The sequence below is a fragment of the Labrus mixtus genome, chromosome 7 (assembly GCF_963584025.1).
Source record: "Labrus mixtus chromosome 7, fLabMix1.1, whole genome shotgun sequence".
Classification (NCBI taxonomy): domain Eukaryota; kingdom Metazoa; phylum Chordata; class Actinopteri; order Labriformes; family Labridae; genus Labrus; species Labrus mixtus.
The window spans coordinates 18,694,178-18,712,550 of record NC_083618.1 but is presented as its reverse complement, the minus strand read 5'-3'; the positions used below and the strand labels follow the sequence as shown (position 1 = coordinate 18,712,550).

The 18,373-nt window shown below is 40.4% G+C and overlaps 1 protein-coding gene and 1 long non-coding RNA gene across 2 annotated transcripts in view; one reads left to right on the top strand and one right to left on the bottom strand.

The window, feature by feature from the left end:
- The window catches only part of LOC132978268 (uncharacterized), a 95,963-nt gene that overhangs the window by 11,373 nt on the left and 66,217 nt on the right, over positions 1-18,373 (bottom strand). Inside the window, exon 3 of the long non-coding RNA XR_009673883.1 lies at positions 4,093-5,099. This is a non-coding gene — a long non-coding RNA (uncharacterized LOC132978268). The remainder of the gene's footprint in view (positions 1-4,092; positions 5,100-18,373) is intronic.
- LOC132978266 (metabotropic glutamate receptor 4-like) overlaps positions 1-18,373 on the top strand; it is a 188,734-nt gene that overhangs the window by 164,014 nt on the left and 6,347 nt on the right. The window contains exons 8-9 of the mRNA XM_061043419.1: positions 6,736-6,872; positions 8,126-9,061. Of these exons, the coding sequence (XP_060899402.1) occupies positions 6,736-6,872; positions 8,126-9,061 (1,073 nt within the window). The remainder of the gene's footprint in view (positions 1-6,735; positions 6,873-8,125; positions 9,062-18,373) is intronic.

Below are 18,373 nucleotides of genomic sequence, written 5' to 3'. Positions count from 1 at the left end.
GTTAAATCCAAACACAGACAGATAGCAGACACTGTCTCGTCTGCTCTCGTTGGTGTAAACTGGCAGGTTTCAGAAGGTTGCAGACTGGAGCATTGCAAGTTAATTGAAAGTTTCAACATCTTTCATTCTGAGTCTGAGCTGGTCTTCATAAATGTAGCTTGGGGATATACATTATATATTTGTGATTTGTTGTGTTGAGACAGCATTGTTTAAACTTTATACCCGACATGTGATCAACATTTAGTACCCTGAGTTGATCAATGTTAAAAACCTCTTATGTGGGGTCCATTCACATGAAGGAAGCCTCGTGGAAAAAGTAAATCGTCTCCTTTTATAGAAACTATTAAGGTGCCCATTACTTCAAACCACACCGGCTGAGCTGCTCAGAGTGAAATGGCATATAGAACAAAAACAACTCAAAGACTACTTATCAGAAACGGCTCAGTGATGGGTTCAGTCTGCCTCAACGTCAGTTAAAAAACAGAACTGTGATCTTATTTACTTCCCATACTACACCTCTCTATCTTCCATTTCTAGAAAAATAAGATTTACATAAATGTCTACTATATAAAATAAGATAGTTTTCTCTTGTACATAATGTTTATTGCCCATATACTGTTTGATTGTTGATATGAGACACTACTGAGCCTGGAGTCGATAGTTTGAATGCAACTATCTAAGGGAAACATGGTAGCTTTTTTGGCACTGGTGTTGGATTTGTGTCTTTAAGGACCAACAAAAACATGCATGGTAGTATTCATATAGCAAACATGTTTCAAGAGCACCAAGTGAAAAGGGTCATTAGAATATAATGTGTGAAAACTTGAATGAGATCAGTGTGAACCATTTTAAAATGTGATTTTTTGCTTAATAAGGCATTAGTGGTGCTCTATGTAAAGTGCCTTCAACAAGGTTTTTATACTGTGAGCAGAGACATGAGGCTCTGTTGCAGTCGGTCCTTCTGAGCTGAATTTCTTGTTAACTGGCAAACCATATAAATGTTACAACACCGTCTGACCAGAGGGCTTGCCTTGGGGTTACACTCCACTCCATCTAATTGCATCAGCTCTCAGCAGTATATTAAACCAGTCCGGATACATAAAACAACCAAACGGCTGAGACAGGACTCTGTGTTATATTTTCAAAGACAATATTTATCTCTGTGTGGTGATATTAGTATGTTATGCACCAGCAAACTCACAGCAGTCATCCATTTTTTTCCCGTTCAAACAAATAGCAATTGGCAGAAATGTATGTCAAAGTAGGTCATTTTTTTTCTTTGTTGTTGTGATGATTCATTCTTGAGGCTGAGCCAGCAAGAATCTATTGTTACACATTTCTGTTCATTGTCAGCAGTTTTAGCAGCCATCTGCTAAAAGAGTCATGTTTCTTCCTGTCTGCAGAGCTGCGCAGTCCGCTGGAGTCCAGCGAGAACATATCCATAGCAAATTTAAAATTGTCTTTGGTTGCCTATGTCATGAAACTCAGCTGATAAAGGTCAATTGTAAAAAAAAAAAGCTTCTTAAAAGCCAACGATGCTTATAGTAGCCATACTCCTGGCACACTCACCCAATCATTTATCAATGATATCTCCTTGGGCTGTCAGGGTTTAACCAGGGGACATGGCAAGCTCGATGATGACAGATAACCTTTAAGAAAAGATCAAAAAAAGGATTTGCTTGCCTGCGATATTTTTACTAGTCTAGGGGTATTTCTCAAGAGCCTTAACGTTTGCTTTGTTCATATTTTCCACACTAGCTGTTCTCAACTTCTAAGCTTGAGCTGTGGCCGACAAAGAGGAGAGAATCAAACAGCTCCAGTCCATCTCTAACACTATTTGACACTCTTTAGAGCGTCCCCTCTTTGAGTTCTCACCTCTGCATTCGATGCATCTAAGAGTTGGTGAGACTTCAGTAGGCTAAAATTGAATGAAGCTTCCCAATAGTGTTTCATGTCTCTTGCTATCAAATCAGGGAAAAAGTGTTTTTGCTCCGCCGCAGACTCAAAAGCAGTGGCCTTCATGCCGTCGTTCTCACCAGGGACAGCGATTATGAGCGTGGAATGAAGGTGAGCTCTGGGGGCTTTCCATTGCTGCATACCTTTCTCTGCTCAAGGCTGTGTTCATATTTGTGTCATTCAGATACATGCATCAAGTTTGCTTTGTGTGTCTCTTGTACTGGCGTGACGACCAGCCTTGTTAGCCACCATAATCTATCTTATCATGATGAAAACAGACAGCTCTAAATATGAAGTATTTTCAATATAGTGTGCAACCTTTTATCGTCACTGTAAAGAAGAATCCCCACCTGCTCACATTCTTCACAAGACTAAAAATACATATAGAAAGATGCTGAATGTTCTCAAATAGTGAAATATACTGTATAGGTTGTTATTTCCAAAATCCTGTTTCTTTGTTTTTGTGAATACTGTCAAAATGTTGCTGGTTAAAAAACTGAAATGTGGCTGCAGCTTTACTTGCTCAGGCGTGGCCAGTAGCTCATGAGGCCAATGTGAGCTAACTTCAAATATTCTTGTGTTACTCAGTGACTCAGGTGACTTAACTGATACATTATTGTGCTATTTTTACACTATACCTGATCAAATCACAGTGTTTAATAGCTGCATTACAAAACTGAATATTTGGAAATGAAAGAGAAGTGATCTATTTTACCTGTTTTCATGACCGAGCCGGATGATGTACCGTACAATTCTGAGAAAAGGGTCGTCTTCTGTTACAGAAAAACTGCTTTCATTCTCTTTTTTATTTTAATGTGGCTGTTTTTGGAGTCCTGAAATTACTGTAAAAAAAACAAAACTGAATGATGTTACAAATCATACTCCATCTTGTAACTTAAAATGGCATCATCCGTTCGGCTCCTGACAGGAACATGTACACTACAGTAAGTACAGTTTGAAGTTGTACTAAAAGTAACTAAATAATCCTTACAAAAACAGTGGACATAGTTGGAATATCGCAATAAATGAAAATAGTATTTCTTTTGAAAAAGAGAATCTGAGACCAGCAAATTGCTGAATATGACAGGAGACTTGATGTGCCTACTGATGGAATTATTGCTGTGGAAATATTGTAGAATTCACCATGAAATGACAAGAGAAAAGCTCATTTCTACCCACCTAAATGTTTTTAATGCACACACTGTGTTCACAATGGATATCCTAGGAGACTAGTTGATACTGGCTTTATGTGAGTCTTTATGTATTCATATTCTTTCCTTTGTAAACTTACAAACCTCTGTCTTTATGTAACTCTATTCTAAATGCATGCCACTTATGCTTACACCACTTGAACCCCAGTGAGAGAGCACTGGTGGCTAGCAGAAGCTTATATGCTATGATTGAGCAATCATACAAATGTCACAACAGCGACAGAGGGGGCAGGAAAGACACTCACACACACTTCAAGAGAGAAGTGGATCGGTGGTAAATTTTGCATGACTTCCCTACTTAAAGGTCATCAAGAGTTAATGACCGGTGCAGAGGGCAGCAAGCTGTGCTGCCATTCACCAAGGTGTCCCGGATGAGCATCCACGCAGAACAAGCACATGCTGGATTAATGATCATACTTGAGTAATTGTAAAGGTGTGTTCGTGCGGTGGTGTAAACTACCACAGTCATTAAATATTACATATAATTACAAGCACTCCATTAACCCTGACGTTTCTTTGAGAGCACACAGGGCCGTGAGCAAACGAGACGCCTGTGGTACACACGTGTGTGACCTCGGGCTACGCCGTCACATTAGCACACAGCACAGTGCAGCGGTGGCAGAGGCCTCAGTGGAACTCATTATGCCCCTGACTAAGTGAGAGAACTGTTTAGACAAGCAGTTCGTGCCACATGACGAGCCTAATCCCTCATCTGCAGCTCAAACATTGACCATACTGCCCCCAAAGTGGCACAGTCCCTTCACCCATTATAAAGAGGAAAAACCCCTGCCTTTACGAGCAAGACGAGGACACACACATTTATCATACTGACTCAATCCGTCATGTCATTACCATGACCAGAAGCAATTCGATTGAAAATCTGCATTTAAAAAAAAAAAAATTAAAACATGTTTGTAAGGGGCACCTGGTAGCTCTGGCGGTTATGTTGCGCACCTCATCTATGGAGTCTTTGGTCCTCGTTGCAGCGGCTGTGGGTTCGACTCCGACCTCGGCCATTTGCTGCGTGTTGTCCCCCGCTCTCCCCGCCCAGCATTTGCTCTCTCTCTTCAGCTGTTCTATCTAATAAAGGCAAAAAGGCAAAAAAAAAAAAAATTCTATAAAAAACTGTGTTTCTTGAAAAAATAAGAGTCTAAGAGAATAAGGGCCTTAAGAGTGATTTCCCTGGAAGTTTTTCAATAAATATTTCAGAAGTCTTTGACTTTCTAATTGTCATTTTATTCAGAGGTGTACTGTATGTAGAGTCAGTTTATTTATACGGCACATTCAAAACAGCACAGGTTAAAACACAATATAAAAAGGCTGGTGTGTTTTAGATCATTGCAAAAAAGGTATTACATAAATAAATGAGCAAATTTACAGTAGCTGAAAGCCATACTAAGAGAGCTGTCAAGCCATGAGCCATGTGATGAAAGCCTGACCAAAAGACCCATAAAGATATTTAATACAGCCATACAGCATCATGGATGATGTTCTTTTAGTGTTGTCGCATTACTGTCTTGATACCAGCACTGCAATTTAGGGTCCATTTTCTTCTTTTCAGTGACAGTGATGTCCACACGAGCACTTACAGGCTGAGCACATAACACCAGCTGTGACAGAGGAAGGCGGAAGGCTGCAAAGAAATTGTAAAAGCCAAAGAAACTGGAGGAAAAGCAACAAAAAACCTTGGCAAGATAGAAATCACTCATCTGCAATATGAGAGCTTACCAGTGGTGTCGATCTGCTTAACATGTTTCTATAAACATAATACCTCTGTGCTTCATAAAAGTCACTGTAATCCTCCCATGATCACCAACTGCTTTGTTATGTGGGCGGAATTGTCACAGAGGCACGGCTGAGTAAAACGTTAATGCCATAATCCAGCAGGCTGACTCATCGAGATGTGGATTAGGGCGCTGCATCCTTCAGCACCTAAACAAAGAGCAAGAACAAAAAAATACTCATCAGCAGAAATACATCAGCAGCAATCGGCCATGTTTACTTTTTTTTGTTCTTAACTAGGATGCTCATTGTCATGTGGGGAGACTTAATAATGAAGAAAAGCACACGGGCTTAAAGCCACTATCAGTGTTTGAAGGTATATGTGTTTGGATATGGATCATGTTAAGATGATGGGAAAAGCAATTAGACATGAAGTTCCCTCCTTCTGCCTCTGAGGAGGACCTCTCCACGTTCTTCTATGATTACAGATCGCTGAGCTGAAAGTGCAGCTCATCGTGTTTACGTCTGGGAGATTACAGAGAAATCTTTGGTGGGCCTTAATTTTGACACATCATTACAGCTTGTCTTAAAACGCCACACAGAAAACATTGTCTTTATCATTGTTATCGCAGTTGTTATCACATAATTATCTCAATGACAAGCTTTGAACACTAAGACAACATGAGCAGTTTAAGTGTGTGTGAGGTCAGGAGGGGGTCGATTATACCGCTTTTATATACGCCTTTTTTTGGATATCTAAGTGTTCGAGGTAAGTTTTTCTTTAAGTCCAAAGACCCATGCAAACCCAGAGGAAAAGCAAATGCTTGTGTGTCACTGTAGCCAGCAACTAAACACTGGTTCCAACAGGCAGCTTGGTATCCATATGTGTGCAACTCTACTGCCAGAGAAAATGTTGATATTGGACGATTCTGCAAAAAATTATCAACTCGCCGTTCAGGCCAACTTTCAGTATTTTTTCCTTTTTTTTTTATACAGTATACAATATTCAGGCATGTCATCATAAGTTTGCTACAGGTGTGGTAGCAGTTTTCAGGATCCATCCAACAGAGCTGACCTCCCAAAATGCAAAAGCAGTTCACCAAACTTCTCTCCCAATATGAGTGGAATATCACTCCTATTTTGGATGTTGCTGTATTCTGGGCTTAATGCTGCCCAAGACAATCTGGATTGGTTCAAATTACATCAAACAACCTATAACTTCTTTTAACCTTAAAGAGGAATTGTAACAGCTTCAGACACTCCTTCAGTATAAAAATGAAGTGTGGAGATCGGGGCTGCTTGCTACCTTTTAATAAAGGTTATGTGAATATATCTTGATCAATTTACAAAGCTCTGGGTAAGTTATTGTTTCTTCAATCAAGTGAAACAATTGTCAATGAGAAAACACCCTGTTTATTTGAATGGCTGACCAAATGTGAGATTTGAGTCATGTGGTTGGGTCTGAAACCATTCAAGGCGTGACTGTGGTGGTGGTCATATAAAGCGAACATTGATTCTTTGTCAGTGATGGGACTTGAAATGTGGTCACCTCTATATTCACATTCTCCAAAACCTCTGCACCATACTGTACATGCCTGGGTTTAACAGAAATGGAGGACAATGCAAGACGCAATTGTCTACCATGCATGTAATCCCAGTCACACTAGTCAAGAATGTTTTTCTGCCTTCTTGCCAAATTGGAAAGAAATGTTTCTAATTCACTGGAACGACAACTGTAATTATTGTTCTGACAATAGCGAATTAGTTTACTTCTACACATTCATGCTCACTTAATAAGAAAATAATTCAATGATGTGTATTAAATGATGATTGTTCTCTCCTTTAGGCATAGCTGGCAACCCAGTCCTCTTCAATGAAAATGGAGATGCCCCTGGACGCTACGAGATCTACCAGTACCAAATCAGAAACCGAACTGCGGAATATAAAATAATTGGCCACTGGACGGATCAACTCCATCTCAATGTGAGCCTACACTTCTTCACACAAAAAAACGATTGATTGAATTTAGCCCACAAGTGTTGTTTGTGAAAACATGTTTGGAGTGAAAATCCTTCTCTGAAAAGTTGTTTTCTTCAGCTCAGCTGCATGTTTGCTCTCGAACTCCTTGCAAACCATTTGATAGCGCTTAGTGCCATCTTCAAAGGTGTAAATATCCAGAGGGCGCTTTAAATGATTAACAGGGCTGACTGTGATGAAAAGAAAGCCATGAGAGCTTAAGGACAGACATATTTAATATCATTTCTCAAGACGGCATCACTGACTTCCAAAAACAATACTGTAGGCAGGCGGCTGTGAGATGAAGTAATGCTATTATAACAGTAAATTACATAAAGGGAACCAAACAAATTATGTTTTGACAAAATGAAGAGGAAGCCCAGGGCATGCTAAAGAGTCTACAATTGAACACATGAAGCAGCTTGAGAGGAGCTTTGCCTTCTTTACCTCTTTCAACAACGTGCTGTGAAAGGAAAACAGACGAAAAGGGGTGTTCATGGTGGGCACCTACTGTGGGAAGTGCCAGTTCTGACTCCAAAGCCGACTATTTAATTAGTGCTCTTTGAGTTCTTAATTAAATGCCCATTTACAAAGAAATCCACCGGCTTGAATGAGCACACACAATTGTATAAAATTGATAACATTAAGGGAGCAGATCCGTTTGAAATGACAAATTTAATTTATCTTCATAAGCACTCAGGAAGGGGTAAATCCGCAAAGGAGGGCATTACCCTGAAACAGAAATGATAATTCCCTCCTCTGATCACAGACAGCAAAGTATTGATTCTTTTAACACAAACAACTATTTGCCCAAGCAGAAAAAAAGAAAAAAACTGTGTCAGTTCCCTACAGAGTAAATAATGTGTTTTCCCATCCCCCGTGTCTTGTCCTTCAGATAACTTGACCTCCCACTGTAAAATTTTGCTGAATCTATGAGGAATGATTCATTTGACCCCCAGTTTGCCCTTTCCCATCCCCCGCCCAAATAAAGAAATAAAACCTAGTGGCACTGTAGCACTCAGAATTGTACTTAAGGCCAGGTTCAAACATCCAAACTGAATGTAACCACTGTCTAGATTGTCCTTGACCTCAAGGGGTGCTTTATGAATCGATAAAGCATCACCACGTCTTCATGCCCACATTTCACAGGATACGGGCAGCTCAGTAAGTCAAAAATCTCTGCTACTCTGTCTGACTGTGCCTGTCTGTCTCCCTCACAGGTTCGTTCGATGCAGTGGCCTGGCGGTGTCCGTCAGATCCCTTCCTCAATCTGTAGTCACCCCTGTCAGGCAGGCGAGCGCAAGAAGATCGTAAAGGGCATCCCCTGCTGCTGGCACTGCGAGCGCTGTGATGGCTATCAGTACCAGGCGGATACCTACACATGCAAGATGTGTCGCTTTGATTCGCGGCCCAATGTGAACCACACCGGCTGCGTTCCAATCCCCATTGTTAAACTGGAGTGGAGCTCTCCATGGGCGGTCTTCCCTGTGCTCATTGCAGTTGTTGGCATCATGGCCACCGTGTTTGTGGTTGTCACGTTCATCCGCTACAACGACACTCCTATTGTGAAAGCATCGGGTCGAGAGCTGAGCTACGTGCTGCTCACTGGCATCTTCCTCTGTTATGCCACAACGTTCCTGATGATTTCTACCCCTGATGTTGGAATTTGTTCACTCCGCAGGATCTTCTTGGGTCTGGGGATGAGCATCAGTTATGCAGCATTGCTCACCAAAACCAATCGTATTTACCGCATCTTTGAGCAGGGCACCATGTCCATCAGTGCACCGAAGTTCATTTCTCCAGCCTCGCAGCTCGTCATCACGTTCACCCTGGCTTCAGTGCAGCTGCTCGGGGTGTGCATCTGGTTTGGTGTGGATCCCTCTAAGGCCATTATTGACTATGAGGACCAGAGGACATCGAACCCGGTGATGGCTCGGGGGGTGCTCAAGTGTGACATCTCTGACCTGTCTCTGATCTGCCTGCTGGGCTATAGCATGCTGCTCATGGTCACCTGTACAGTCTATGCCATTAAAACCAGAGGAGTGCCGGAGACCTTCAACGAGGCCAAACCCATCGGGTTCACCATGTACACCACCTGCATTATTTGGCTAGCGTTCATCCCAATCTTCTTTGGCACTTCACAGTCCACAGAAAAGGTAAGCTTACAACCACTCCTCCTGAGCTTTTTTTTAGCTGCCAGATTTGTATACATTCATGCCAGAACAGCAAGTCAAGTTTATTTAAATAGCACACATCATATAACAAGCATAAACTCAATGTGCTTAAAAGTAAGAGTAGAAAACATCCATGATAAAAACTTTATTCAATAAAAACACTAGAAATGCATAAATGAGAAATCAACACAATATATATGAGTATGATGTTTAAGCACATGTTTCACCACAGCACTGTGGTGAAGCTGAACTGATCTGGAATTAATTTTACGTACGGTGAGGAGATCTTTATTTGGGTTAATAACACAAATACTATAATGCTAAATCATACTTTCCTTTTTTTTCTTTGCTCACTTCTCTTTGGTTTGTTCATCAGTATGTTTGAACCATTCTGTGTGCAGGTAAAACAAAAACACATTAGCAGTAGTAGAAAGTATTTTGGTTGATATTTGAGATGGTTGTAGTTTGAATATGTGCCATTTTATACTGCGAGCTTACTACATCGCCAGAAAAAGTTTGACATTTATCTTAGTTACCCTTACTCTGAAAGTATGTTCAAATAGAAAACATGATAGAGTCAAATTTGATGCATTGTTGGGGATAAAAATAGTCATTCCCAGCTGCTTGGCTGGTTACCCCTAAAAAAAAAATGAATAAATGTCTTCCTGTCACCTTCTTGAAGACTTCTTGATTACTGTGACTCAGACTTTTCATGTGACTCAATTTGAGTCAAGAACCACATGTAGGTAATCCTTGGATTAAACAAACAGTACATTTGACAGGTACAATTAGATCCATCTCAGTCACCTTCAATGTAAAAAAAGCAACAACAATGCTATATAATGAAAACGATGTACAATCTATCTCCTACATGTCTGGAATTACATTATCTTCAAAATGTCATTTTCAGTCTCAAACTAGTTTTGGGGTATTTGTGGTCCTACTTCTTCCAAAGCTGTAGCTTTGTTCCCGAGTCCCACGCAGCACGCTATTGTTCATTTTCTTATTAAAAATACATATTCTAGTCAGCCTGTATTGAATAACAAGAGCAATTTTAAAAGTAATGTGGAAAGAAATAAGCAACCAAAACAACACCTAAAAATTGTTATGATGTCATGTGGAAGCCTCATATTTTAAATGTACTAAAAACATTGTGAAGGCATTCTCTAATAACTTTGCAATCAGCCCATGACTCACATATATGTGACCACTGAATGCCACAGTGCATTAGAGACCCACGAACTGTTTACACAAGCACACACTCTTGCTCCCATGTCAAATCAATGTGCCTAACCTTGTGAACCATGGACCTGGATCACATCCAGTGGGAGCACTGGGAGACCACAGGTCAAGAGGGATCTAAATGGAACGTGGAAATGGAGGCAAGGCTTGGACCTCACATTCAGTGGCGACATAGTGGGTGCAAAGCCAAACAGGTACAACAATGGAGCAGTAGATATGTGTACATCCAGTTGAAAGAGGTCTTTGGCAGAGTAACAAAAGAGGCTCAGTGGCTACAAGAGAAAACACTGGTGAGGGAAAAAAGCTCATACTGGCATGGACACTATCAGCGGTGCCAGCATGGGTCTGACAGATGCAACAAATTAATCCTTACCACCCTCCCGTTGGGATTAAACAAAACAATGCATCAAAATGCCGGCCTGGAAAAACTGGCTGTGATAGTTACCTTTGTAGAAAAATGTTCTTTAGAGACTGAGAGTGTGCATTATGTCGTGCTCTGCACCATAAAATATTTTCTTTAGTTTAGTGCAGAAAATATGCATATGACTGCAGCCCATTGAACTTCATTAAAAATGCAGTGTGTGACCCACAGTACTGTGAGGTTTTTTTTTTTATGTGCTGCATATTGTGTTAACACCACAGGAGCTTAACTGCTCTGGCTCTGCATGTTGGCCTCCTCTTACCCCATAAATCAACTGGTGTTAACACTTAAACTGAGCAACTGCATCTACATGTTGAAGACAATAAGCGACCTGCTGCGCTCAATAGATACCGCTTGTTTTATGTTAGATTCACTGAAATATATTCAGAGGGAAAAAATACCCAAATGTCAACCATCATCACTGTGCATTCTTGATCATCACCCACACAGCCCTCAGTGTAAAGAAATCCCAAGTGCAGAGTCCACATTATTTTTTAATGCCAGTTGCACGTCTTAAGTCGCATGTCAACAGCAGCTATGAACATCAGCAAGTTCTTTGTTTAATCATTCCATCTCCTCTCTCTGAAGATGAAAGAGAATAATACAATCACACAGAGTTTGAACAGCTTTTTTGGAGGATGAGGTAATCCATTAGCTAGCATGGCTTTGAATAGCAAAATAGAAGTTAAAAAAAAAATCCTTGAAGGGTAAGTTAAGTTCTACTTTCTTTCCTCTTCTTCCACACTTAAGATTAATTTAATTTCCAAACCTTTAAAAAAAATGCCTCTCTAGGCGGCTTAATGTAAGACACTCCAAATGATATTAGTCACTCATTAATTATTATTTCCTGTGGAAAACGGTACACAAAATGGCTGGGAGATAGTTCCACTTTTATCATTTGGAAAACTTCTGCCGTCGCCCTGAGCATTGTTAAGGTAAGACATGAAGTGGAACACAAAATGGAAATCTTGCTGAAGGCAAATGTCCTACATTTTTTTCTTTTCTCATTTTAGAGATAATAATCATATTTAATATATTACCAAAAGAGCCTTTGAGTATCAAGTCGGATAAACTTTTCCATGTAGCACTAACTTCATTTGTCATTGTAGGCTGCTTTGATGAGACTGTCCTCCAAAGACAACTCTCCTAATACAATATATGGAAAGGCTCAAATGACAAAGCACGGAAGTAGGAGGTTTTGTTACAGTGTTATAAATATACACAAAGTCAGTGAAGGGAGGAGGCCGTTAACCACAAGCTAAAACATACCAATATGTCAGATTTTTTCAACTTAACTGCAATCTTATAAGAAAAACATTGATTCAAAGCATTGTTAGATCATAACTGTGATGTATTTCTAAACCGTGTTTTGCAGTGATTATGGAGGGCATACACAAAATGACTCTGGGACGTCAGATCTGAAGACACAAAGCGACTTTCGCTGCTGTGCCCATCTTCATGTGAAAAAAACAAACCCTGTGACAGATTCTCTGAGCTGTTACATAAACAATGTTCTTATTTAAGGAATTACCATGTCAAAGCAAACACACCTCATAATCATCGTACTGTAAATGACAGGCTGCACAAAGCCTCGCAGCCCACATTGACACATCTTTCAGAGCAATTAAATGCTCCACTTCCTCCGGGTCTTGATTTACCTTATCTCGCTGCCTGTGCTCTCATCACCAGTTTACAGCGGGGCCTCTGCCTCGGCAATACAAGCGCACACTCGTTTATTTGTCATCTGGTGCCAGGATAAATGTAAGGAATGCCAACGGAGGCTTCCTCCATCATTCAAACAGGGACATCTGTTCTATCTTTGCAGCGTGATCATCGCGCTTTATGCTAGCTCCGGGAACAGAAGTGACACCTGCTTACCTGGAGGAACCGTCTAAATCAGCGGCTGTCTCAAAGACAGAAGCAGGAAGGGGAGTCGTTGGACAAAAGCGTGCACGGGAATGAGGCTTCAGCACAATAGGCTCAGTTCAAATTCAATCTGCCCACACAAAGCGGGTCCTGCCATTGCGGTGCATGAATGGGCTGATGAATTGAGTGGTGTTGTTTATTTCTCTATGAAGTCTCCATCACACTATTGGCACTGTCAACTCCACAGCAAAAAAAAAAAAAAAAGAAGAAGAAAAAAGCTGCTGTTAGTGCACTAGTCAGACAAAGAGTGGGAGTTGCAGTGGGTTCAACAAGAGCAGATGTCAGACAGGAGTGCGCTCATGATTGTGTCTGCTCGGTGTTTTTCCCTGCTACCTGTTAACACCCCCCGGTCCTTCCTATTACTCTCTTTGTCTCTTCTCAGTGCAAAGATAAACAGAATAATTCACATCGGTGTCCCGCAGGCCCTATAATACATAATGAAGATGGATGCTACAGAGCGGAGGGAGCTGAGCAACATCTTGGACTTCAGATGTTGCACTCATTAGGCCCACAGCGTCATCATCATCTGGGTTAGTTGACCTCTGGGTGCTCCAATAATGGTTGAACAGGCCGCGCAGCTAATCAAGGCCAAAGGATTGTGATCTTCATAAACGACATTCTCCCATGTAGCTGTATTATTGTGTCTCCTAAGGCTTCTATTTGTTTATTAGCTTAATTAGAGTGCAATTATGGTGGATTCTCATGCAGCAAGCCCCTCTGTTGAATCTTTTCATAGCATGCTGAGGAATAACGCAGCAGTTTAATGCAGAGAGGGAATTATGCGGTTTAAATGAATTTGATTGTTTGCATCCTGAAGCAGAAGCTCTCCAGAGTCCCTGTTTGAAAATAGAATCTGTTTACATTTATCAACCCTCAATTTAATCTGACGTTATCACAGTTGTTCTCACGCCGCACTCCGTAGGCAGTGGTGTGGCTTGTTTTTTCTTTTAACTCCCCCATCATAGACGTACTGATGGATTGTTTTCCACTCGTCTTGTTTGGTCATTAAAGCTGCCATGCGCACTCTTCCTCTACGTTGTGTTTGGCCTCAGGCAAGTTGCGCTAATGGCAATCTGTAGATAGGTGTGTGAGATAAACCGAAACGCGCTTTTTACGAGCTCCGGCCTGTGCATGCTCAGGTGCACTGCAATCAGGAGGAAACAAATTAATGGATTGAAAACTGGAGTGGCTTTGACACTGAAAACAGGACTCCATTTGTAAGCAAAGGCACTGCAGCTCCATCAAGCAGTGCTGTTTTGATTTCCACCAGTTACAGAGAGTGTGTGGACTATATATATTTTTTACAGTATCAAGCTTTGTCAGGTACATAAGCTGTGTTTTATAAATCATATAGGCACCCATGTTTTTCCTTCAACACAGTGGTTGACTGTACAGCAGTCAGAGATGATGTAAGTGTGGACTATAAACATATCTTTCATTGCATCAGGATTTAAAAAAGCTCTTCAGTTGTATTTGGTTTGCACCGGAGTGAAGCAGGTTTTGCTGACCTGTAATTTAATTGGAGCCCTGTAAAAGGCAATGTTCATGATCTGGATTTTTATTCAGATAAAATACATGTACAGTTGGACCATGCTAAAACAATCGATATGGGAATATATCATCACCTTGTTAATACATGAATATATTCAGATGTTACAGAATCAAGTGGCTGCAAAGCTGTGATGACAGTTTGAAAGAGAGTTGACCGATGGTGCAGTTCACAATAACACCATAGCCACAGCTCTGGGATTAAAACATGTTATGTATATCTATAGGATATCTGAGGACCTGAAAGTGTTTTTAGTTGTAGGATCCTTTGCTGTTATTCTCAACAATAAAGAACAGCTGTTGTAGTGAATTCTGTGTAGGACATGGTCATTATCCAAAATCTACGTGTATCACCATATGTATCGTATCATGGCCTCTGTATTGTGATGCGTATCATAGCATGGGGTTGTGGGAAATACCCAGCCCTAATTCACAGTAAATTTTATTTTATTTTACTGATGACACACCAGACAGTTCATAGACTGATTTCATATAAGATCAAAAATAATGCTATGCGTTCTTACAGATTCTTAGTGTGAATCTGTGGTCCAATGACATTTGACCTCGAAAAACGTTGGTTAAACAGAAAGTCCCAATCCTGCAAAGTAAAATGAATTTACCTACAAATTGAAGGATCGTCATGGTTTGTGTGTATTTGATTTGATAAATCCATATCACCCTATAAAGTATTTTCAGATTTCTAAATATATGAAATATTTAATTTTGTAGGAGTAAATCCCCCAAAAAGTAGTACAATAATAATTTAATTGACAGAAACATCACACTAACTACTATTCGAGCCCAGACTCCGCTTTTTTTTTTTGTTTAGCTGCTTACTGTAGTTTATTTCATTGTAAATTTAATTTCCATGTCTTCTTAACTGTTTGATGGCAAGTGAACTTGATAAACTAGTTTTTTGAAAATGTAGTCATATTACTATGTATGTGTTAAAGTCATCTTTTTTTTTTTTTTTTTTACTTTTAAGCTAATTTCAGCTCTGTCCTCAGGCACTACTTTAAATTATGGTTAATTAACTCCAGTACTTTTTTCATTTCTCTCTCGCACTATCTCACAGTATATACTTAGTGACCTCAAGGGTTGCTTTGAAGGGAACTATTCATTTATTTTTTTCTCTGTTCATGTGAGTAACAGCTTGGGTTCAGCGGTCTTTCCCACGAGGCAGCGGTGAACCGAGCCCAGAGCAGTTCACTGGTGAAAACTCCCAACAGCTGCAAGGAGACCACTGCAGCTGTCCCTCTCTCATACAGCCTCCATTCTTCCATTGTTCTCTCCGGCCAGCGGTCCCACTTGGTATCCCGACTGACTGAAGGAAATGAGATGCATCCTGTCTGGAGGGGAAAGCACCGAGGAGAGTCTCAAATAATCAAAAAAAAACACCAAACACGATATTCAAGCAGAGGTCACATCTGGAGAGCTAAATGTTACGCTGCTTTGATGAAAAACCAGCAGGGACCAACTGGGGGTCACTCAGATGACGATGAAAGCTCACCCAGTCAATAGGAAGAGATACTACTCTAAAGGTGGAATCCATCAAATATTAATAGTCTGAGCTGCAAAGCCTGTGAACGGAAGCCTGTGTCAGTAGAGTCTCATATCATGGCCCCAGAAAACGTTTGATCCTGATCTGTCTGTGCTAGTTTGGATCATATATTGGATTTTTTTCAGTCAACAGAGGCTTAATTACAGTTGTAAATCTATTCTCGTGGTAGTCTTAGTACAAAAATACACTTTATTAAATTGTGCTACCGCTTAGATTTAGATCCCTCTCGCCTGCAGCTTTTTTTAAATATTGAAAATCTCCCTTTGCCATCCGTTAGAGAAACAATAAAAGACGTGTAACCTTGTGATTATGTTTCTCAAAGTGAAAAAAACAGGAACTGAAAAAATGATATTAAATGTTATTAAACTGAAAAACAAACCAAAAGAGCTCGTGCTCGAGGCGCTGTGAGAAGAAAACCTTTTAATAGTTCATGATGTTTCTCATAACAGACCAGATGCTGCAACATCAGGTTTCAGATCTGCTTTGACTTTGTTGCTCACTGATCACATTTGAAATACGGGTGGCAATTTGTTTAAATGTTTTTGACATACAAGTGAGTCAGCATGCAGTAGAGACAACCTACTCTGTCTCTACATTTCCATACTTAGAAAATCATCGGGCTGCCCAATAATAACAACCTTTCATGTTTTCGGTTGAGATTTTCTCCCCCTGAGATGATGATGCCGACTGCCAGCTCCCGCCCACGTCAGAGTGAATATACTGTATCTGCATCCGCAAAACTGTGCTGTAGCCCCCTGAAATCCTCTCATCAAACATGGACTGGTTATAGGATACATGACAGGAAGTGGAAGCCTCTGCCTCAAACAATGTTGTTAACTCCTAAAATGTACCAAGATGTACATGATGACGTTCTTATTCGATGATGAGTTCATCTCTGTTTCACGATTCTACACATCACGCATGGAAAAAGTTGCTGGTTAATGTTTGTAGCACATTTGTGGTCTTAGCTGTATTGACTCATATATCTGCAGGCTTTGGTGTATGCAGGAACAAACGGCCTGCGAGGACAGCAAAATACAGGCGGCACGCTAACAGCTGCAATAACATACTGGCTCCCATCGACGGTGTACTAACAAAGATTTATTTGTCTCTATAAACAGATTTCTACATTAAAGTGAAGATAACAATCCATCACAGATCAAACATTTTCGACTTTAGCCATAAATCTGCTTGACTCTGTGTACCGAAAGCCAATCAGTGATAAGATTCCCCGACTACCTGAGAAGCATCTGAAATGAAGGATCCGACCTCAATTCACCAAACAAGCTTTTTGAAAGTTGTTTCCTTTTGAGGACAGACCTAACAAAGCTAAAACTTTTTTACAAACTTGTAACATGATGTTGTTATTTTGGCACACTTCATTACTGCAAGAAAATCAGAAGAAAATCAGTTTCTTTCTCAAACGGCTGAAGTGAGCTGGGGTGACGCCTCGACAGAAGAACGGGACATACTGTACTTTGGGATTTTCTGGACCAAGAAATAAGATAATTACTTATATATACTTTATATAATATAATATACTTTATTGTCCCCAAAGGGAAGTTTGTCTTGGACTCTGTCCTGCAGTTACAAGAGAATTCAAAAGGAGAGAAATAGAGATCATACAAAACATGAAACATCTCCTCATATACATAAAAACACCCTCCTACAGCAGTGACATATTGACATATTGCACGGCCTCTTGGCACATCCTACATGACCTGTTATTCAGAATATGAATGGACATCAGCACAAAGTTTATGATTAATGTTTATAGCGGTTCAGCCTGGTCTGAGGGAGCCTGAATCTTCTCCCAGAGGGTAAAAGCTGAAACTCAGAGTGAAGAATGGGGGTCGAGTCAGACACTATTTTCTGTGGCTGTCTAACAACAGAGTCCTGTTCATAGAGTGTTTGGAGAGATTGGTGGCTTTTGAGTGAAGAACTACATAAAACAATCACAGGACAGGACAGTACAGGGGTCCGCGTCGCAGCAGTGCCGCGCAACAGAGAGGGGAAATGACAGTGAAGCAACAGTTGTGTTGTTTTTAGTTATATTAATATAATCTATTTAGTTTATTTCTTCTAACTAACTCTTTTATTTTGTCTTTGTTCTGCTGCAACACCTGAATTTCCCCACTGTGGATCGATAGAGTATTATCATATCTTTTCATATACCAGTGAAGTAGGGAATAAAAATGTAATCATTTATCACCGGCTCAATGTGTGCACTGTTATCACTTCTTTGGCTGCAATGTTAGAATACAGGAAACCCTCCATATTCTAGGTTGTAACTTTGTAGTCACACTAGATAAATCCCCATCAATGGATTGTGTTGCTGTTATATTTGTAGCAGTGTTACCATACAGGCTAACTCTTTGGATCAGTAAGTAAGTTCATTTTGATTTCATTTTGTCGTAGCTGCCTACAGTTTGCTAAACGTTTGTAGTAGTGTCATCAAGTGGAAGATTGTGTTGCTCTCATGATGTCCTGATATCTTCTAAGGCAGGGTTGGTCATTTTCTCCAGATACACTTTTTAAGATTTTGGTTGAAGTTGTCTTTGGGTCCTGACGGACATTAATAACTCATGTGCTCTGA